The following is a 23,318-nucleotide window of genomic DNA, read 5'->3' on the forward strand; positions in this document are numbered from 1 at the left end:
CAACAAACTCTTAACAGTGTAAATACTCTTACGAAAAGGTAACTTATCAGTCTTTTCGTGTTGGTAATAAAAACTGTAACTAAAATCTAGTTTTAAAATACAAAAAGGCTCAATATCATTACTATTTAAAAGCTTAAATGAACTTAAATGGAGAACACCCTTATCTCAATGATAAACTTTAAACTGTAACTAATAGGCTACTCTTATTAAAAGGAGTCTTTCTTTTGGTATAAAACGGTAACTAAAATAACTAAAATCTAGTCTCATTCAAAAAGGCACAATACTATTATTGTTTAATGCTTGAAAGAAGTTAAAAAGAGAACAGTGTATTTTAAGTCGTCTTTCCTCAGCAATAAACTTTACACAGTAAAAAATACTGTTGTTAAATACAACATCTAAGTATTTATGCCTTCTCTTGTAAGCTATTTTAAAAACAATAACTAAAGTCTACTTATAAAAAATTACAATCTTATTATTATTTTAAAGGCTTGAAATAGGTTAAGAGATATTAGTCTATTTTATTAATTAATCAGTTTTTCTCATTGGTTCAATGTAAAACTCTTTGTCACTTTTCTTTACTCTGTTTCTTTCACTGGTCTCTCTTTGTTTATCTGCCCTTCCTCATTTTCTTCTGATTCTTTCTCCCAGTACCTGTTTTCTTGTTCTTCGATTACTCTCTGATAAAACCACTTATATTCTCCTTTAACATATTTAAGTTGTGTTTTCAAATTGTTGAGTTTCTCTTTGGTTACAGTCCCATACCGTTTTTCCTTACTTTCAATGTAAACAATCTTAAAAACATTTTCAGACAATGTTCGATGATCATTCCCCTTCTTATTATTAGCTTTTGTGCCTTTTTTTCCTGCTTTATCAGGGACACCTTTTTAAATGATGTGTTTTCATCATAGGTCTCTTTGTATAAATAACAACCGAATTCGTCAACCCTTATCCACTTTATTCCGTCACGGAATCTGACATTCTCTTCCAGAAGATCCTTTTTACTTTGTTTTAGGCCCAGTTTGTCAGAAAATCCTTCAAAATCTCTAAAATGAGATGACATGTCTACAACAAAGTTTTTCTTGGCTGATTTAGATATGATTTCTCGGTACTGATTTGGCACATATACATTTTCAGTGCGAGTTCTTTTTCGATGCGACCAAAATCACAGTCTGAATCCAGATAGCTATGGCCAACTTCCGGAAATTTATGATCGATTATTTTGAACATTTTTTTGGCCACCATGTACTGATAAAGTAGTATAAGTAAGAAGTTTTTATTTTGTCCTGTGCAAGAATCCGACCATATAATTAAGTGGTCACAATATATTAAGCTTGTATCTAGTTCGAATAAGGTGAGCAAGGAGCTTGCCACTTCATTACTGCCCCGATTCGCAACATCTTCTGTCCAATTGCAAAAGTCAGTTTTTTCTGTCTCTTTAGTAATAATATGTACTCCTGACATTTCAGCTAAAATACTTCACTGCTTTACAAAAATTGGTGTTTACATTCACATCTAACCTCAACCACAGATGATGACAAACCAACAATAATCATCTGTTCTTAGTGGATAAAGGAGGCAAGTACATATAGAGTACTGGATAAAAGGGATAAGTGCGCATAGAGTAATGGAAAAAAGGGACAAGTGTGCAAAGAGTAAGTGGATGAAGGGGGTAAGTGCAATTTTAAGTGGAAAAAGGGGGCAAGTGAAGCACTTACCTCCTTCATCCACAAACTTTGAGTTCAGTTTCTGCACTTACCCCTAAATTCAAAATAATATCTCAGCTGTTACTGCAGTTAGGACAATGGGACCCAGTGTACCAAATACAGGATCACTTACTCCCTTCATCCATACATCTAACTCAATTTCGAAAAAAATGTTACTTACCCCCTTCTTCCACTCAAACCTTCAATTTTTAGTTATCTTGTGAAATACTGGAGATGAAAACTTTGCCCAAATGTGAATGACTGCCATCTTGAAATGTTTTATTGTTTAAGACTAGCTAATAATAATAAACACATACAAATTAAGTACAAATACTGCCTCTGTACAATTTTTAGTCAGTATCTACAAAGAACTACATCAGTTACCATGTTACCATGTTCAAAATTGTTCCAAAACTTTTTGTTTGTTTTGCGATATAATGCATAAGCCCATACATAGATGCATATATATAAATTTTCGGATTATGGTGGTTTTGGATTCTGTGGATCATGATCAGAAAAATTTTTAAAAAAATCTTCCATGATTTCCATCATGAGGGTGATTACAATAGGTAGATTTCTATGAAGTTTATCTAATTACGAGGATACTCAAGGTCATTTTACTACAGCCTACAGCCGGATCTTAATCACTCAATAAGCCCACATTCAGAGATTCCGTTTTGAAGCTTTTCTTGAGCATTTAGTATTTATTAAGTATCACATCCTGAATTTTGAGACTCTTTGAGAGCGTCAGAGATTAACAGATTGTCTCTATAATTTACTGGATGATGCACCTGCTACTTCATGAGTATAGACCAAAGTATATTACAAAACCTATACTCATGAACAAAGAAAACAGCAGCATTTTCCACACCTCCTTTTTATAAAATTCTGTTCTTCGGGCATTTTGCTCAGCAATCATTCCTTTCTGTCACCTCTTTGATATATCAAGAGGTTTTTATCCACCTACCAAGTTGTGTCTTTAGCTTTTGTTTTTTCATAGCCTTTATAATGTTTTTAACAAATAATATAAATAAAACCAAACTAAAATTATACTTCAAGGTAATCAATAAATGAATCATGTAGTTAGCAATAGAACTGACTGATATAGAGAAAGGATAGAATCTAAAATAAACGATAGTTCATTGATGATACATTGTAGACTCTTCGACGTGGCACAATACAAAACATATTGATAAATTAAAAACATTTTAGATTATTTTTTATGTACAACAATTTATAAGAGGAATAAAATATTCTTTATTTATCTCATCTATGACGTCAAATAAAACTGTAAGCTTGTTTACTACTAAAGATGTTTGCTTCACATGTGTTGTTTTATTATTGGAATTGAATGATATTTTTTTAACAAAAAATTTTTTCTTATTACACTAAGCTACTAATCTTCCCTCTAAATAAGTATAAATATATTTGTTTTATTTTTTAAGATAATGATGCTAGTTGTCTATTTAATATTTTTATTTACAGTTTGGGCGAATTGTATTCAAAGTGGCTTAAAAGGGCTACACAGCTCCCGTCTGCTAGGCCATTGCTGCATCCTCCATATATCCCAGTGCTCCGTGATATATTAACTCGTGGACGACGTAGTTCTGTACGGCATGCTAGACCAACCATAGAAAGACCTCCACGACCTGCATCACCGGCACCACAACAGCTCATAACATGTGATACTTTACATTCCTCTTCACAAGAACCTGAACAGTTTGCTTCTCCGGCAAATGAATTGAGTGTAGCATCTGTAGCTGAACAACCTTCTGCAGCTGAACAACCTTCTGCAGCTGAACAACCTTCTGCAGTTGAACAACCTTCTGTAGCTGTACAACCTTCTGCATTTAAACAAGTACGGCCAAAATCACATTTACCGATATGCCCTGTGCCAGTTAGGCCTACAGGACCTGCAATAGCTGAACCACAAAGGAATATAGCCAATGTACCACATACTCCACTTGTATCAGAAAAGATAATAAAACCAGACTCAATATGGACTCCACCACACACATCTGACTCACAATTTCCCAAATCACAACAAATTACACTATATGCTGTTGAGCAACCTATAGCAAACGAAGAAGAACAGTTGATGTATGAATATGAAGGGCGCAATGAATCCGATAATGAAGGGTACAATCAACTCGGGTATGAGACCCCACCTATACCTGCTGAAGAGCAGCTGCTAATGCCACTTGACCTTGAACAGATTACACTACCCGATATTGAGTATCCATATATACGAGTGCACCGTGATATATTAACTCGTGCACGACGTAGTTCTGTACGGCATGCTAGACCAACCATACAAAGACCTCCACGACCTGCATCACCAGCACCACAACAGCTCATAACATGTGATCCTTTACATTCCTCTTCACAAGAACCTGTACAGTTTGCTCCTCCGGCAAATGAATTGAGTGTAGCATCTGTAGCTGAACAACCTTCTGCATTTAAACAAGTACGGCCAAAATCACAATTACCGATACGGCCTGTGCCAGCTAGGCCTACAGGACCTGCCATAGCTGAACCACGAATGAATATAGCCAATGTACCACATACTCCACTTGCCCCACCTATACCTGCTGAAGAGCAGCTGCTTATGCCACTTGACCTTAGACAGATTACACTACCTGATATTGAGTATCCATATATACAAGTGCACCGTGATATATTAACTCGTGGACGACGTAGTTCTGTACGGCATGCTAGACCAACCATACAAAGACCTCCACGACCTGCATCACCGGCACCACAACAGCTCATAACATGTTATCCTTTACATTCCTCTTCACAAGAACCTATACAGTTTGCTCCTCCGGCAAATGAATTGAGTATAGCATCTGTAGCTGAACAACTTTCTGCAGCTGAACAACCTTCTGCATTTAAACAAGTACGGCCAAAATCACATTTACCGATACGCCCTGTGCCAGTTAGGCCTACAGGACCTGCAATAGCTGAACCACGAAGGAATATAGCCAATGTACCACATACTCCACTTGTATCAGAAAAGATGATAAAACCAGACTCAATATGGACTCCACCACACACATCTGACTCACAATTTCCCAAATCACAACAAATTACACTATATACTGTTGAGCAACCTGTAGCAAACGAAGAAGAACAGTTGATGTATGAATATGAAGGGCGCAATGAATCTGATAATGAAGGGCACAATGAACTCGAATATGAAGGGCACAATCAACTCGAGTATGAGACCCCACCTATACCTGCTGAAGAGCAGCTGCCTATGCCACTAGACCTTGGACAGATTACACTACCTGATATTGAGTATCCAACAGCAGCAGTAGGAGAAGAACTTATGCATGATCATGCACAACAAACATTAACTGAGAGACAGTGGCCTATTCAACAAGGACTTGGACAGATTACACCTACTGCCGAAGAACAACAATTTATGTATGAATATGCATTGCATAATGCATTTAGACATGAGCAACAAACAACACATGAGCCACAGTGGCGTACATCTCAAGAGTTGGAACCAATTGGTCTTGTTCCACATGCCTTTGTACCATGGCAGTTACCTTGCATGTATTGCGGAATGAGGTAAATATGTACATTTGATATTTACTGTATAGTATAATTATCTTAAACATGTTTTAAATACATATAACAGCATGAATGAAGCAGAGTGTTGCTCAAGTAATCCAATTAGTCTTAAAAGAAATATTCAGCGGTTATCTAACCATCAGAGAATTTAATAAATTAATGTTGATATCCCATGTATAGACATTTTTACTTTGAGTTGCAGCTATTATCTGTTTGAGGAAAATCATAAACATGTGTCTAAGTAGTGCTTAGTACATACAATACCCATAACCTACTTAATGCTTGGAAACACGAAAAGACGGAGACATTGCTTGGCTAGACAGTGCTGTTATATTTAAGTTACATCTTCACCCTCTTCTGTATACTCACTATTTTTATGTTATAGAACTACTTGTTAGCCGAACAAGTCAATCTTACAAAACAAGCATAAATAAACTAACCTCTCTTAATATTACATGTTGTTATAACAATTTACAATATTATAAGTACTTATTAATAATATTTTAAATAAATATTAATTCATGATAATACAATGATTTTAGCTTACATATGAAAAAAACATGCCACAAATATATAAGAACTTTGTAAACCAATTTTATAAGCAATTAAACAAACATCCTTTTTGCCTGCTTTTGATTCGAAAGAAGATCTAAATTTCAGTCTTTTTCACAATTGTAATAGACTTAAATAAAGATAGGCTGCTATTGCTGAATGATGCTGTGCTTGTGCTTTCAGTGGATTTGTCAAATACTTGACCAAGCATTATGGCGATGAGAAGTTGTCAGTTGTATTAATTTAAGAGTCTGTTGTTTGGACAATGTATATATAAAACACTGGTTCATGTAGGTTTAGCCCGTCACAATAAATTATGCTACATACATATTTAGAGACTAAAACCAAAATATCTAATGCCATGTTCGAATATTTCACTTAACTTAATCTCTCTATCTCTATATCTATTCTAACCTATCCATTGTTAATAATGAAATTAAATTCATATGATTATAGTTTAAATCATTATATTTTTGCAAAACACAAGTTAAATTCACAACTTGGCCAGCTCACACTTAAGCAGTAAACATACTCTACCAAACTTAATACATTTTTCAATCATAAACCCAAAACTTCCATAAAGTTTCTCAAACACCACCAAAACTTCTTTATAATCAATTACTCTATTCTCAAATTCATTATTTCTTTAAAACGCTCATAACACCAGATTCGTGTTAGGCAGTGGCGTAGCTACCTTGGATGGCACCCGGTGCGTTGATTGTGTCACCCCATCAAAAGTAAAAAGCAATAAATTTTATATAATAAAGGTCATGGATCATTTATTATTTATAATATTTAAGAAATAGCAAAACAATAATAACTGACAGAAAAAGAATTGTTATACAATTAAAGTTTCTCCTTTCTAGCTTTGACAGCTGCAAACTCAGCAATAACTTCATCAAAATTAATATTTTGTATTGCCTCGTGTTCGATAAATAGTGTTTTATTAATATTAATTTACTGAAACTCCTCACGGACACACAAACCGTCATGAACAATTTCAGTGCAATCATAAGATTTGGAAGAGACTCTGTAAAATCCCATTCTACAATAAACTTTAAAAAATCTAGAGACACCCAATCAGTAACCGTAACATTAGTGGCTTTTATGTGTCTTCACAGTCTTGGTATCTCCAAAGTAATTCGGTTTCTGAGACCTCATCATAAAAATCAGTAAATTTAGATGTAACTAATTTCAGTTCATTAGTATTCGCCAAAGGAAAGCATTAGTTTGTACGATCTCGAACAATGAAGCTACATCTCTAAGAGACTTCGATCTTGTTTAGAGTTTAACTCTGAATCGGTCAAGACATTCCAATATATCTTTTTGAAGTTCCTCTTTCTGTGTGAGTCTTGCATCACTGGCCATCTCACCAACCTTCCGTTTTTTACGCTGTAGTCGTTTTTCTGTTGGAATATCGTAGTCTTCTGATTTCTTTGTTACATTGTCTATTGCCTCTTCCACAATGTGATTCCGTTTTTCTTCAATATAAAAACGAAGTGCCTCTATTTTTGTAGCAGTTTCGTCAACAGTCAAGCCTTTACTTTGCAATGCAATCTGTGCAGCATTTATTTCCCGAAGAACATTATACCAGAAGAAAAGATAACATAAAAGAGTGTAATTGCACACAGCAGGCATGAGGTCTTTTAAAATTTTATTATCTATCACTATAGAATAATACATGTTTAACAATTCACGCCAATCAAACACAACACACTTCACAAAACAAATGAGAAATGTTGCAACTGAAATGTCAAATATCACGAGTTTGGGACGGGGAATCCCCCATGACAGTGTCAGGCTCTTTTGCGTGAATCTCTGAATTATAAATAGAGCTGAGCTAGTGCTAATGGAGGAATCCCCCGAAAAAGAAATTTTTGTGCTAGCGATTTTTGTTTGTTTCTTTGTACATTGTTATTAAAGTTGAGAGACCAGGTGGGCGTCACCCCAAAAAAGGTGACACCGGGTGCGGCCCCCCCTTTGCTTCGCCGCTGCTTTTAGGATATTATTGTTAATAACTTCTAAATACATAAATATCCAAATAATAATGTGAAATTCCTAACAGTACGTTAACTTTCATTAATAGCAATAAATGTTAACTACTCCCATGTACTTAGAAATAGCCTTTGATAACTTATCAAAATTTTCAATATACTATATACAACGTAAATTTCCTATACTTTACCTCCATCTCAACCATCTGAACTTTTAATTAACATTTTCAAATATCTTTGCTTACTACCTTAGCTGAAATAAATAAACAAAACGAATTCTGCCACAATTGCTACTTTTCAAACAACAACAATCATTCATAATGAGCAGTGTTTATTAATGATTATTTACATTTGCTCTTTCACAATAGCTTCAATACTTCACAATGAACAATACAGTAATTGGAAGTTGAAGCGAGCTAACATATTTAGGACATGCGGTATATGAATTCTGAGAAAGCATATTTAAGCGAAAATACTTCTTGTTGTTATGTAAGGCAGGTCTACTCATACAAGTTTTTTTTACAGCAGCTTACCATAACACTGATGAGTTGACTCGTGTGCTGTAGTCAGTGACCTGTCATTGTATTCATTCATAAGCCATTCCTTATACGATTTATTTATTAAAACTACATTATTATTCATTACACATCCAATTTCTATAATTAATACAAAAATTACACTCATAAAATTATCACTATTGTATTTCTCGCTGTACCCTATTCTTATTATTTCTGGACGTTCTCTTTTAAATTGTCTTTCCAGTAAGGTGAAACTTTCCTATTCATTGCTCTACGTAGTTGAAGTAAAAAGCTTAAGCATAGCCTAGAGTTGACTCGTAAATCCACAAGTTTTGGCTTACTGACATATTTACTTTTTGTATCACCTAATTTTTGCAGTGTTTTGAGCAAATATTTTATTTTATTTACTAGTAATTACTTTGAGTATTTAACTTTTACTTCATAACAAGTTATTAATTTTCAAATCATAAGTACCTACATATATTATTTTCTTTCACTGATTGTGTGGTTTTTTTTTTAAATAGTGTTTTATATGTATTCGGTACTTGCTTTTGTTACATTGAATAGGTACTTATTAGTTTTATTTTAAAATAGCTCTATATATAATAATTACTATTTAATACAAGTATGTTAGTAATAAATGAAAGCTAGTGGTAAAATATACTGATGAACAAAGTAAAGTAATTCACTAAACATTTTCACAAACCTCTCTGATAAGTAATATCCAAATACATGCATGAGAACAAACGTTTTAATGTTCTATTGTAGTTTGAAGTTTATTTTGTGTTAGGGATTACAGCCCCATAGAGAACATCTTCACTACAAATCATATTTTAAATTAATCATCTTCAGCCATTGTTAGAGAACTTTGTTAGAAATGTTCTCCCTACAACCACATTGTGCTGCATTTATTATTGTTAATAATATTAATTTATGTGATGATAAGTTTCGTACTTTAGGAAAATTTTATTTTATTAGTATGTTAATAATCATTTAATTGCTATTACATACCCTGGTCTACATTATCTGAAACTGCATTGCCTAAGTTACTGCACACTCCTTGTGTACAGACTTGCACCAAATTTGGACAGGGATACAACCAAGTGTCTCCAGCTTTCATATCCATGCCTCTTTGATGATAATTTCCTAACCATAAAAATTGTAAAATATTGCAGTCTAAAAGTATTCATCTGTGATATCCAAATTAGCATAATGTGAGCAATACTGAAAAATTATAAATGACTTTGACTAAATGAAAAAGATTTATTTGCTATGGATCTTTGTTCTCCTTGTGATATGTTCAATAACGCACTTGACATTGTGTCCATTTCTAATGTTTATTATGAAAAACTATGATTAAAAAATATAAAACAATATTAATTTATAAATGTTTTTATTTTTTTCAGGTATTCTGATCCAATTCATCGTGTTGATCATGATGGCAGAGAATTTCCTCCCTTTTATATTAGTCTAATGAAATAAATATATAAGTCTAACATAATTGTTAAGTTCAGTATTGTGTATTCAGTATATTTACTGTAATCAGTTTAAGTATTCTATATTTATAACCTATACTTGTAATCTATATTTGATATTTTTATATTTGTAATCTCTATTTTTAATCATGAAAATATAAAATTATGCGTTTTCTGAGAATTTTTATTTTAACTATAGATGAGTTTTTTTCCTTAGGAAATATAGTAATTCAACAAAAACTCCAAAAAAGGGTGTGGATAGGAAAGGGATAAGAATTCCAGCTGAACACAAGAAAAATTGGTAAATCTGGTGATTGGGATGAAATAGCTATACATTTCTTGAAATTATCGTATAGTATAATAAGCTCAGTATTGTCCCATATCTTTAACCAAGCACTGCAGTGTGAAACTTTCTCTACACTCCTAAAATTGTCAAAAGCTATCTCTATTTTTGTAAAAAAGGATCTCTAATAATCATCCAATTTCCTTTTTAAGTAATGTTTAACAAATAATTAAGGGAGCTCTCCATAACTGACAGAATGATTTTTTTAGAGGCAAATAATCTTATTAATAATGAGTAATTTGGATTTAGGAAGAATAGAAACTGAAACATCATCCCTCAAATCATTTGTGAATGGTGTGTCTGGGGCCTTGGATGGGTTACAGTTACATCTGGTGTTTTTTGCAACATTTCTAAGGCTTTTGATCGTGTTAATCACAGACATTTGTTAGTAATATTTGTAGCATTGGCATGAGGCAAAATGCACTTAATATCTTGCAGTAGTATTTGAATAAAAGTAATTAGAACTATCATTTAAAAAGGTCAAATAGCTTAAGTGTACATGATCTAATGTTTGTTTTGTAGTCCCACAAAGGTCAGTCTTGGGACCTATTTTATTCTTAATCTATATAAATAATCTCTCTGATGACCTTTCCCTTAATATCACACTTTTTGCTGATAGTTCAAGTGTCCTAATTATTAAAATGAATACTGAATTATAAAAATCAGAATCAGCAGTATGCTTGATTTGAAAATTGTTTGAAACAAATGGACTTTTACTAATTAATTCTAAAACAAATACTATACAGTTTCAAGCTAGACAAAATCTAAATATACAATTAGACAGTAATAAATATAACTTCTCTTTTAATATATTTGTAGGAATATTGATTGATCAAATTTTAAATTTTAAAGTACACAGCCAATATTTGTCACTAAAGTTAAATACATTTAGATTTGCAATGAGGATTTTGGTTAATACAGTTTCTCTTCAAAGTCACAAAACTGTTTGTTTATCTACATCTAATATGTTTTAAAATATGGAATATTAATATGGGGATCCTCAAACAGTACAGATAAATCCCTACAGTTGCTGACCTTAATTCAAACTAACTAAAATTTTAGACTATGATCTTGTCTTTATATATATGAAAATTTGATAGCAGTGTACAGAGACCCCTTAGCATTTGAAAAGTTTTATAAACATATGTACAACATTAGACAAAAAAACAATTTTTAATTATCCGATACATAATTTAACTCTTTTTGAAAGTAGTCTACTATTCATGGGATTACAATTATATAAAAAAACAGTACATTTTAAATCGCTAAATTAAATATAATTCTATGTAAAACTTAATTAATAAATTTACTAAACCTTCTACAAATTTATTACTAAAAATTATAAATTTTATTTTAACAATGAGCTGTTTTAGATTCCTAAATAAAATCTGTCTACAAGTAAAAGGTACAGTCATGGGGACAAGGAGGGCTCCTTCTTTTGCTAATTTATTAATAGATTTATTGAAAGAAAAATGTCTAAATTCACAGAGCCATCTTTTAGTTTGGTTTTGTTTTATAGATGATGTATTCTTTTATGGAATCATGGTGAAGAACTCCTTCAAGAATTTCTATCTGTATTGAACACCTTTATAGCACACAAATTTACTTGTAAAATTTCTCACGAAATTCTTAGTTTCTTGGACGTAGATGTTTTTGTACAGGCAGGTTTGTTAAAAACTAATATGCATGTAAAAGAAACGAATAGTCTGCAGTATTTGAATTATAACCGTTGTCACCCCATTTAGTGAAAAAAGTATTCTGAAGAGTTTCTATTCGTGGGAAAAATCTTTGTAACAATAAGAACGATTTTATCGATTAAATCAATAAATTAACTTGTGGATTTAAAAAATTGTGATATCCTGATAAAGTTATCAAAAACAATTTGAATAAACCAACAATCAAAAACAATAATTCTTTTCCTCAAAAGGATCTGAAATTCATAACCAAATATTATCCTGGCCTTCACAAAATAACTCAATCATGAGGACAGTATTTAACCTACTTCAAAATTCTCAAGAAATTAATAACTTATTTTCCAAATCTTCAAGAGTTGTATTTAAAAAGCTAACTAATATTATACAGGTGTTGATCTGTACTGATCTTATGAAAAAGGTAAATAAGGAATTACAGCGCTTTGGTTTTAAACCTTTGCAAAAAACCTCATTGTGGAACCTGTAAGATCATTTTCAACAAGTAACAATTTCAAAAGTAATATAACTAAGTATCAAGGAAGTGTCAACTGTGCACACTAAAAACCTTATTTATCAATTGAGGTGGTAGCTGGAATATAGGCCAGTAAGCCAAACGTATGTTTTGAGAAAAGAGCTGCCAAAGCCAAATTCAGTGTATTCTGAATCAAAAAAGTATTTGTGTTTATATTAACATGAAGTTTTAATATTTTTATGCCAAGATTACCAAGTGGTTACATAGGTCTTTCTTCCAGAGAATGTTATATGTTTGTTTATACATACCTGTTGTAAGGAAGAGAGGCCTATGATCACTGCATTTTGTAAGAGTAAAAATTGCACATTCTTTTTGTTTGTTAGCTTAACAATATATCTTATTATTACTTACAAATGCAGAAATGTTCACAAATTATTTATTTTAATAAATGTGGCTTTACGTAACGCATATTTATTTACAAACACCAATAAATAAGGTTTCTGTGTGCTTAATCAGTCTTCTCCATTTTAGTTATCATTAAAGTTCTCATAATAATCACGACTCTCTTTGACTTTGGCTTGCTGTAAAGACACTTTATGTGCTGGTCGAAGGGTCAACTCATCAGGTATGGTATAATTGTATTGAATTATATATTATATTTGTAGTATATTTGAATTGTTGCCATGCCATTGTATATGAACTAGATAATAAGAGCATTCCACATGGCTTGTACTTTAATAAGCAACATTGCCACATATTGATATAATTTTTTTTTTTTCAAAAAAAGGAATTCGGCATTTCCCCAATCAAGTACTATACTGAAGTGATGGATTAGTTTGAAGGGGGTTGGGGTTTCTCTGCTTGAAAGGATCCTTTCTTAATATTCCCTGGGAATTGATCCATTCTAAATATTCCTTCAGTATTGCAACTGTTTCAGGTTTTTTAAGTTGTTTCGAATTACCCCGAAGTATTTGTCGCACCGTCGGAAAGAGTGGCCTTGGACAGGAAAATGTGCATTACTTCTACTAATACATTAAATTATTTTGTGAGGTAGGAACAAGATCTAAGGAGAATTTGGTTTTTATTCTGGCGGCATTCATCATTACGATTTTTCTCAAGTTTCAACATGTACATTCACAACAGAGGTCGCAACTATCAGATTTTGTGCTTTTCATGTCAAAATTTATTTCACCCAGAAAACTTGGGAAAAGTAAGTTATGTACTTTAATTTAAGATTACTTCCAGTTGCTGTTTATAGAACTTCTCAAATAGATTAAAATCATTTTAATTGTTAGGTCAGGATTTTGGAAGTACAGCCGAGGCATGGTATTGATAATCTTTCACATAACAAATTCATTAACTCTCCTATCTCGCCTGTCTGACTACGAATGCCTCTATTTAGTAGTTTCTCAGTAGGAAGTATGCTGAACCTAAAAAAATAAAGTAACATATTTACAAAGAAAGCCAAATAAAACTTTTGAAAAATGTTATAACTAAAATACTGGAATACTGTTTTCAATAACACAGACGTTGAAACGCTTTTTAATAAAGCGTTCCTTTTAATTCACAAAACAAAATCATTCTATAAAAAGCGTTGTGAAATATTTGATATAAGCGTTATGTGAAGCATTGTGAAATCATAAAATTAGAAATAACAGACAAGAATTTCAAGATGCTTATATTTTTATAGATGAATGGGCCACAAGAATTGAAGAATTATTATAAATTAAAGAAGTTTGAACATAAAACTTATTACAAGAGTAAAATCCAACCACTGTACTTCTTTCTTTATATAATATATCGATCCCAATTTGGGTTATCATAATCTCTTTACAATTCCTGCTGTGCCTTTATTTCTTTAAAAAGCTGTGGCTTATGTTAAGTCAAAATGAGCACAATTTGACTCTTTTCTTTGAAGTAAATAAAGCTTTTGACTGTGGACTGTCAGAGTTTTTTTTAAATGGAATATTTGAGTCAAGGCTGAGATATGGAGTAGTTTTCTTTTCTTTTAAATTTCAAAATAATTTTTGTTGCGCATGGTCTTCCGGATAGTCTAGGGTCTCGGGGCACGAGAAAATTGTAGAGTATACTTTTCGGCCTGTCTCAACATTCCCCTCTTTAGAACAAAAGAAACTAAAATCTAAACATATATATCAAAATGCAATTCTCTACTTTGGTCATAAATAATTTAACTCAGTCTCTTGAAATAAAAACTGCTTCAAGTTAATTATTATTTAGGACCCAATTTGGATATTATTGGTATGTCTGATAGTCAATAAGTTTCATGAAGTTACATGAAAACACGTTTTAAAAGATATAAATAAAAAATATCTAATTTTAAATATGACTTACTCTTTGATTTTTGGTGAAATTGTCTTCCGTAGTTTGGTAATTTTGGTTGATACTTAGCGAGAAGTGTAAAAGTAACAGTGAATGACATGAGATTTTAAAATAGTATAATTGGTAACAAAACGTGTTGGTATTTTTATTTTTTGTTACTACTAACACTGTCAGCTTTTATCATTATCAAAAGTCACTAACACACAACTACCATCAACAAAATAGAGATCAGAATGATGTTATTACAAATTAGCCGTTCAAAGTGATGATCAGTAAGCGTTTATTACCATTACTCAAAAAACAGCACAAAGTACCTTGGAATAACAATAGATTCTTCCCTGTCCTAGACAGCGCACATAGACGGCCTCTGCAAAAAGCTCTCATCATGCACTTATGTCATTAGGAGACTAAAACAAATAAGTGGCTTGGAAGCAGCAAAAACAGTATACTTTGCCTTATTTGAATCACATATGAGGTATGGTATTGCAACCTGGGGAGGTACAAGTAATACCAATCTAGAGAGGATTCTGGTACAACAAAAAAGAGCAATCAGATGCCTTGCAAATATCGCCCCACGAGAAAGCTGTCGAGACGCTTTTAAAGAGCTAAAGATCCTCACAGTAGTATCACTTCACATTCAAGAAGTGATTCTACATGCTGTTAATACAGCACAACTCAGGCATAGAGACATGCACCAGCACAATACTCGTCATGCTGCAGACTTCGCACTACCAACTCACCATCTCAGCCTGTTTGGAAGGAAACCCTCATACAAGGGAGCAGCATATTTCAACCGCCTACCAGACCATCTCAAACAAGAACCAATCAAGACACTCAAGAGAAAGCTAAATCTATGGCTACAAGACAACCCCTACTATACAGAAAAGGAATTTTGTGACAATTAAACATGTTTATTTTTATGAATCTAATGACCACTGACTCAATGTACTGTTCTCAAAGAATATGTCATTAAAGTATATTGTCTATTGTCTATTGTCTATTACTCACCGTCTCTCTTGCTCGAAGCATCGGAAGTATGTGAAAAGGGCTGTCTTTCATTGTATTTCCCAATCCCTACTGGTTGTGTATTGGCTCTTCATTCGGTAAAAATGCTAGGTGAAAGTTTTGTGTTTTACTGTCTTGTCATTTTTTATAGAAAAAATATCAAAAGAAATAAATGTGAAACTGAACTATGAGCATGGTTCGACAAGTATAATTTCAGTTTAACACAAGTTAAAATTTACCTAAAATATTTTTATCAATGGGGGGTTCCTACCCCCAAAAGCCCCTCTGGAAATGCCTATGTATATAGTATTTCCTATGTACAGAGTCACAAAAGGGTGTCACTAATTTCTGTGGCTGATTCCTAAAAAACAAAAAGGTTCTATAAACATAGGTATACTATACTATCTATTTTGCAATTTGTACAATTCCATTGGTACTTTTTCCAGTGGAATCTGTCAACGCATAAGCTACCACGACCACTTTAAAAATATGCATGTACAATATGGGAGTAACAAACAGCTAACAAATAAATGAGTTGGATTCTGTGTATGTGGGGACTGCACCATCATTTACCACAGTGAAATTTTGGGCTACTGGATTTAAACATGGCCTGAAGAGCTTGGAAGATGATGAATGTTTGGGACGTCCAAAACCTCCACCTACCGACGAAAACATTTCGCCTAAGTTCTCCAAATGCTGCTAGTGGACCGCCGAATTAAAGTGAGAGAGATAGCAGAGGTTATGAACATGTCAAAAGAACGTGTTATTAACATATTAAATCAACATTTATTCATGAGAAAGCTGTCCGCGCATTGGGTTCTGTGTTTGCTTACGTTGGCCCAAAAACGTGTTTGAGGAATGAACATTTCCAACGCTCTTTTGGCGCAGTTAAGATGAAACAAATCTGAATTTTAGAACCTATTAATTACAGTAGATCAAACTTGGATACACCGTTATCCACACAAAAAAAATTCAGTCCAAGCAGTGGACTTCAAAAAAAGGAAAAACTGTCTTTTTGGCTGGGAAAGTGATAGCGACCGTTTTTTTTGGGATAGTTATGGAGTTATTTTAATTGATTATTAAAAAAAAGGAAAAACCATAATATAAGTATACTATGCATCATTAATTCACAAGATGAAGGGAGAACTTGAGGAAAAACTGCCACATTTGTATTTGCATCCTGTTTCACCAAGACAACACTCTCACACCTCGGTGTTTGCCATGGCGAAAATACACGCCCCAAGCTACTTCTTTTTGTTCCCTCATCAAAATGAACAATTATTTTGCAGAGAAAAATGCTGAGTATTATGCGGACGGGTTACAGATATGGGAGCATCGTTGGTAGAAGTGTGTAGAGTTACAAGGAAACTGTCAAAAAATTTTAAAAAATCATACAAGTGTCTTGTATATTTGTTAGGTCGGTCAATTTTCAGACCACCCTCATATATATACAGAGTGTCCCACGAAGAGGTTTAAACTTTTGATTTTATATTAACTGCCCATTTATTCACCGGACATTTTCATACTCTACACAATTAATAAAGTAGGGTTTAAAAATATTGTGTGAAAATTTAAGCTCCCTAACAGTTGTAGAAACAAAATGGTGACATTAAAAATTTTACAATTTTGCTTCCTATAAAAGTTTATTTCTTGAATTACCTGATTTGATTACTGCATTGCAGTTTTAAAGAACAGCTGTTTAATAACGCTCATTGTTGAAAACAGCTGTTTGATTGAAGAATATTGCTTGTGCTATAAAAACATAACCTAACCTACTCTATAACAGTTTTACTGATATTGAAGTTCGAGAAATGGATTTTAATGTTGAACAAAAAGTGAAGTTTTGTGTGTGGGCTATTGCTTTTGGCAAATTACAGAAGCAATTAGACAATAACTAAGTGGAAAAATCTTTTATTAGAAACTGGAAGTGTCCTAAAAAAAGTACTTTAGAGGATCAAATAAGGAAAGAGAAGTACTAGTATGTGCATCAATGCTCTGCTCTCGAGGTAAACCAAAATCACTAAGGAAGGTTGAGCTTGTGTTCCAAAGTCTCCAGTACAGAGAATAATTAAGAAAAACAAAATTAAATTTTACAAAAGTCACTTAGTCCATAATCTTCTTGAAGGTGATCCAGACAGGAGAGTGGAATTTTGTTGTATCATTGAGTTTCTTGCGCTAGATCCTAATTGGCATACTCAAACTGTTTTTTCAGATGAGTTTACTTTCTACCGTGATGTTACTGTAAATAGGCATAATTGTAATTATTACAACACCGGTAATCCACACATTCTTGAACAGACTATTCAAATCAAAAGGAATTCCTGTTTGGGCAGCTAGTGGGGTACTATCTTACGGCATTTCAGACAGTACAATGACTGGGACTAGGTGTGAACAGGTTTCAAATGAACAAGTCTTGCCTCATTTTACAGTTCCAGAAATGGATCAAGTAATGTTCTAACAAGATTGTGCTCCTCCTCATTTTGCAAATCCTGTCAAGCAATTACTAAATGACAACCTTCATGGCTGTTGGATTGGTCGTGAAAGTGATTTTTTTAGAATGGCCACCCCGATCCCCAGATTTAACTGTGTGTGGTTTATTTCTATGGTATTACTTAAAGGAACAAGTTTATACCCATAGCTTCAATAATGATGAGGAATTAAAACAATCAATTGAAGAGGAATTTCTCCGGATACCTCAGAATTTCCTTATAAGAACTTACAATCCATTTGTTAAGCGCTGTTATCAGTGTGTCGCTGTGGATAGATTACAGTTTGAATAATTGTGGTCTGTAATTGTTGGTTTTTTAATAGGCTATGTTATAATTTTCTGATTGTATACTTTATTTTTCTAGGATAAGACAATAAATAATTTTACAAAACCAAAATGCTGTTTTTTTATTGTTTTTAAAGTATAGTTTTTCAAAATGCCACCATATTGTTTCAACACTTGCTAGAGAGCTGAAATTTTCACAGAATATTTTTAAAAGCTATTTAATGAATTGTGTAGAGTTTGAAAATGTTTGGTGTATAAATGGGCAAGTAATAAAAAATGACGTTTAAACCTCTCTGTGGGACACCTGGTATACAATATAAAATAATCATCATACAGGGTGTAAAATAAGTCCCGCTTAGGCTTGGTAATTCACGGTCGATTATAGGTAAAGCAATAAATCTTGGTACATAAATCATTAATTCACCTATAAATCTACTATTTTAAGTAACTACCACTTTTTGTTATGTCAGGGGGATTGCCCGCAATGAGTAAGGAGGAAACCTTAAATTGGAGTATAGGTCGAGTAGTACATCAAATTAAAGGTCTCAATTAGTAGAATACAATGCCTCAAATTCAACCTGTAAAACCTCCCTCTTTAAAACATTACGCTGATTTAAAGTTTAAAACATTTACAATGTAGGTTCTGTTCGAAGTGCTTTAATATTCTTGTCTTGGCTCAAGTTGTAGAAGCCTAGTAAATGAATACTGGATTTACAGATAGTTTTTAATGTAGTTATTGACATCCAACAGAGGATGGTATACAAGGAGTTGAGCAGAAAATTTAATGTAAGCATGGCTTTAGAAGCACATAATTTAAAGTGTAATGTAACATTTACATCATGTAGAGTCCAAAATTCAACCTACAAATGAGAACCTTCTGTTGTAATAACTGATACAGAGTTTTTCCTTTGTAATTAATCTCTGCTAAACAACCCCTTTAAAATAGTGTAGATCTTGGGCTATGCGAATGTTAAATACTTTGCCGAACGTCTTCTAGCCCAACCTCCTTTGGATATGAATTGATGCAGTAATGATGTACTAAGTTTTTTTGCATTATCTATAATCGTTCGGAAATGATCAAGCCTGTGCCGGACTTTTTGTACACTCTGTATATGAAATATGTATTTAATGTATGAAATATGTATGTAATGTATGAAATACATATGTAATGTCTTTGAAATAAAAGTGTATTTTCTGCCATTTATGCACTTCCTTAAATAAAATTGTTGATAACTCTACCAGTTATTGATGAGAAGACTTTTAATACTTTATGATTAAATTTTATGTTATAAAGCAAGTTGGTTGTAATAAACTAACTGCTAATAATTTGTTGAGTTCGCTAGCAAACTTTATCACAATTCTACCTTCATGTTATTAGTTTATTATTAAAAGCTTATAAAATTTTGTATTATTTTACAGCCGGGCCGCCAACCACCCACAGCCCGGAGAAGGGTCTCCGTACAAGCCTCAACGGCAACCAGCTGCGCCACCCTCCCCAGCCACGTATGCCAACTATCCACCCACTCACAACTCTATGCGGTATGTCCAACAACAGTCACCATATGGCACGGCAGTACCCTACAGAGAGAATCCATATAGTGTTCGAACCCCTGTGAGTACAACAATCTGATACCAATAGTTTGTACACTACATCTAGATTTTTGAATCTGAGGATGGTGAGAAGCAGGAAGTCATATATATTGTTTTTGAGAGTATTTATTGGGGATTTGGGAAAGACATAGATGCTTTGTGGCTCATGAATACCTTGTGTATTATGTAGAACACTGGTGATTGTGTATTATTATCAAGATTTTAATGAAAGAAGTTTTTCATCTCAATAAAACATAACTTAACACCTTTTGATGAAACGCTTAATAAAATTGAAATTACAGAAAATTGTTTTTACACTCAGTTGTTACAAAGCATTTTAAGATACGTCTCACTTATCTTTGAAAGATTTTTAAATGTAAACATAAGTCGAACTGTACCTCATTTTAAACTTCTCTATACACTGATCATTTAAAAAAAGTTTTAATTTATTTCGCTTCCTATATTCAGAATGGTAAAAATATCAAAGTTGTACGGTTTTTTTTACTGTTACCTTATTAGACGTACGCAATTATCAATTGGATCCAAATTTTTATTCAAGGTTACCAAAGAATTACTCTTTCTAAAAATATGTTACAGCTGTTGTCACTTTTCACCACATTTCCAAATTTTTTAATTGTTCAAATTTAGGATATTTCAAACCTGTAAAACCTACAAAATTCAAACAGCAAGGTATGACTTTCATTACACCTATCAACAACTCTCTTAAAAATTAAAAATTGTTATATATAAAGTTTGGCTATGTATTGGACGGTTGAGAAGTGGCATCAAAAGTACCAATTTTCACGTTTTATTGTATTACAGCGTTTTGAACTCCTGTATTTGCCGTTGATTCTCAGTGAATTAATTTTTCTTTATCTTTTTAATAACTTTTTCTTTGTTAGATGCTGTAATTTAAGTAATTATTATTCGTACTATTAATTAGGTTGTAACTGTTTTGGTCTAAACAATTATGTTATTCAACTAACCTTATTTACAGGTGTTGAAACTTTAATCCGTTGTTTTCAAAACAGAGTTCTACCCTGGAACTTTTTCTACAACCCTTAAAACCTCTTCTCCATTTATTGATTGAACAGCAGTCCTAAAAATAAAAACAGTTGTAAAAACAACCCAGTACTATTTCAAGATATTTTTGGATGTTAAGAATTATTTTTCCAATTTCTTTGAGGTCATAATATGGGGGTTTTGTTAAAACGCACAAGGTAGGTTTCTTGGTTCAGCCAGTATACATCATGGACAATGTCTGCCTCATCCTGTATTTATATATATATATATATATATATATATATATATATATATATTTTATTTTATTCTGTGTATGTTTTACAAGTGTACTTGACAAAGTTGTAATACAACGAAATATTGTACATTAAACAATTGTAGTTTTCTTTTGAAACTGCTTTAAGAGATTATATATAGACACACACACACACACACGCACACGCGCAAATACGATCAAATAAAGAAAAACAGGAAAATTAGTGTTCCTGTTTTTAATTTGCGGGTTCCCAGCACACTTCATAAGAAAACCATTGATTAACCCTTTAAGTGGCAAGCGACGTCTGAGACGTTCTATTTACGCCGCCGTGACGTGGCAAGCGACGTCTTAGAAGTCGCTTCACATTGCCGCTTATTGCTAGGCAACCGATAATTATTTTTACGTCTAGTTTGCACAGTTGCGTTCACCACTAAATTTCAAATACATTTCATATAGTATCATCAACATCACGATGAAATAATCAATGGTACTAACTGAAATAATCCTAAGTTTTCTCCCGCGGTCTGTGGCAAAACTAGCTGAGTAGGCCTACGTGACTGTTTCGTTTCTCTTGGCTTGTACATATAGCTATATATTTTCTTTATTATTATAACATTGTCTATCTTTTTGGTTTGTAATAAATTTGGCCTTGTTTTTACGATCTTGTGTTAGTTTGTTTATTCACTGTTTCCTGGTACCAAATTTCATTTTCAAGTTTGATCACAAACAAAAAACTAAAAATAATAATTTAGTGTAATAAACTGATCTGGTAGATCTGTAGAAGAACTCTTTCTCTTCAAAGTAAAATATAGTACCTATGCAAAGATTCTACAGCATTTAGGTTTTTTTACCAGTTTCAACAAAATAACTTTTTTTGCTATTTTGCAAAATTTTTTAATTTTTTAAATTTATTTTTTTATAGTTTTCAAACTTTTTCCTTTGTTATTTGTAGGTAATTATTGTTTCTACCTTTTGTATATAATGGATTTTATGTAACTATGTGTTTGTTATTTTTTACAAAGTGTCAAAGTTACAATTTTTAGTTTGGTCAATCAAAATCTTTTGGTTTTTCACATGATAAGTCCAATTCAGGTTTCAAGAAATCATTTTATTTTGTCATAATATGAAAATTCAACTCTTTCCGAAGAATTCAGTATGCAACATGACTAGGTTAGAGTAAAAAATATATTTTTGGTGAATTTTTAAAAAATACTCTGGAAAGTGGCCAAAAAGAGCTTGCCACTGTGGAAGTTTAGCATTGCCACTTCTAGGGTTAACAAAACCAACGCAATTCAAACCAGTAATAATCAAGCCAGTTATCATATATATATATATATATATATATATATATATATATATATATATATATATAATTGGTCAATAGTGAAATTGGCCAAAATAAATTCAGGAAGGAGAGAAAAAATAAATACATAGTATTAAATAAAAAAAAATAAAAAAAATTACTATACAGATATTTGTAGTCTGCATATAATCTCTTGACAAGAGAGAGCCTGGCCTTATTTTTATTGTTTGGCTTACATCAACCATTGATGTACTGTGCTTTACGTTCGCTGGATTCAAAGATTCAATAATGGAATCCAATAAAAATAAAATACTCTTTATTATGGTATTTCATCTGGTGAATATTGAGAGAAGAATACTTAAAACAACCTATCTTGTGTTTCACTTAATTTTTGGGGAGTTTTTACTATAGTGTTTATACAAATTCAAAAACAGATGGGTGTTTTAGAAACAAGTGTGTATTTATTGTATTTGTATGTAGTGTACTTATTGGGTTTGAATTAAAAAAAACAATCTTTAGCTTACTTAAGTAAGATTTTCTTCTACCTTGCCTATGGGCATAATCGTCAATTTATCAAAACTAAAGATGGTAATTTAATAATAACTTCTATTCTGTAATTCAAAAGTTCTATAATTACATACTAAAAATATTACACTTGTAACTATCTTTTATAACAATCAGATTACAAGTTTCCGAGATAT

General features: G+C 32.4%; 2 protein-coding genes across 8 annotated transcripts in view; both read left to right on the top strand.

Moving 5' to 3' along the window:
• The window catches only part of LOC124369128, a 338,533-nt gene that overhangs the window by 162,906 nt on the left and 152,309 nt on the right, over positions 1 to 23,318 (top strand). For all 6 annotated transcript variants that reach the window (XM_046826895.1, XM_046826892.1, XM_046826891.1 and 3 more), the window contains one exon: positions 19,868 to 20,060. In XM_046826895.1, coding sequence (XP_046682851.1) covers positions 19,868 to 20,060 — 193 coding nt within the window. The remainder of the gene's footprint in view (positions 1 to 19,867; positions 20,061 to 23,318) is intronic.
• On the top strand, positions 3,005 to 11,371 carry LOC124369130 (proteoglycan 4-like). Of its 2 annotated transcripts, XM_046826899.1 has the most exons (3): positions 3,005 to 3,669; positions 3,865 to 5,282; positions 9,756 to 11,371. In XM_046826899.1, exons 2-3 carry the CDS (start codon positions 3,898 to 3,900, stop codon positions 9,829 to 9,831), a joined length of 1,461 nt encoding a protein of 486 aa, XP_046682855.1. In that variant the 5' UTR covers positions 3,005 to 3,669; positions 3,865 to 3,897; the 3' UTR covers positions 9,832 to 11,371. The 2 variants fall into 2 exon arrangements, with proteins under 2 accessions (XP_046682855.1, XP_046682854.1); XM_046826898.1 differs by having other exon boundaries at positions 3,007 to 5,282; positions 9,756 to 11,368.

This window comes from Homalodisca vitripennis, chromosome X (assembly GCF_021130785.1).
Source record: "Homalodisca vitripennis isolate AUS2020 chromosome X, UT_GWSS_2.1, whole genome shotgun sequence".
NCBI classification, from domain to species: Eukaryota; Metazoa; Arthropoda; class Insecta; order Hemiptera; family Cicadellidae; genus Homalodisca; species Homalodisca vitripennis.

What these genes read in the sequence shown, in the direction of transcription:
- LOC124369130 (XM_046826898.1), top strand. Translation starts at nt 3,802, where the DNA reads ATGTATGAATATGAAGGGCGCAATGAATCCGATAATGAAGGGTACAAT. An exon ending in TGCATGTATTGCGGAATGAG is followed by an intron (nt 5,283 to 9,755) that starts GTAAATATGTAC and finishes TATTTTTTTCAG; the next exon opens with GTATTCTGATCCAATTCATC.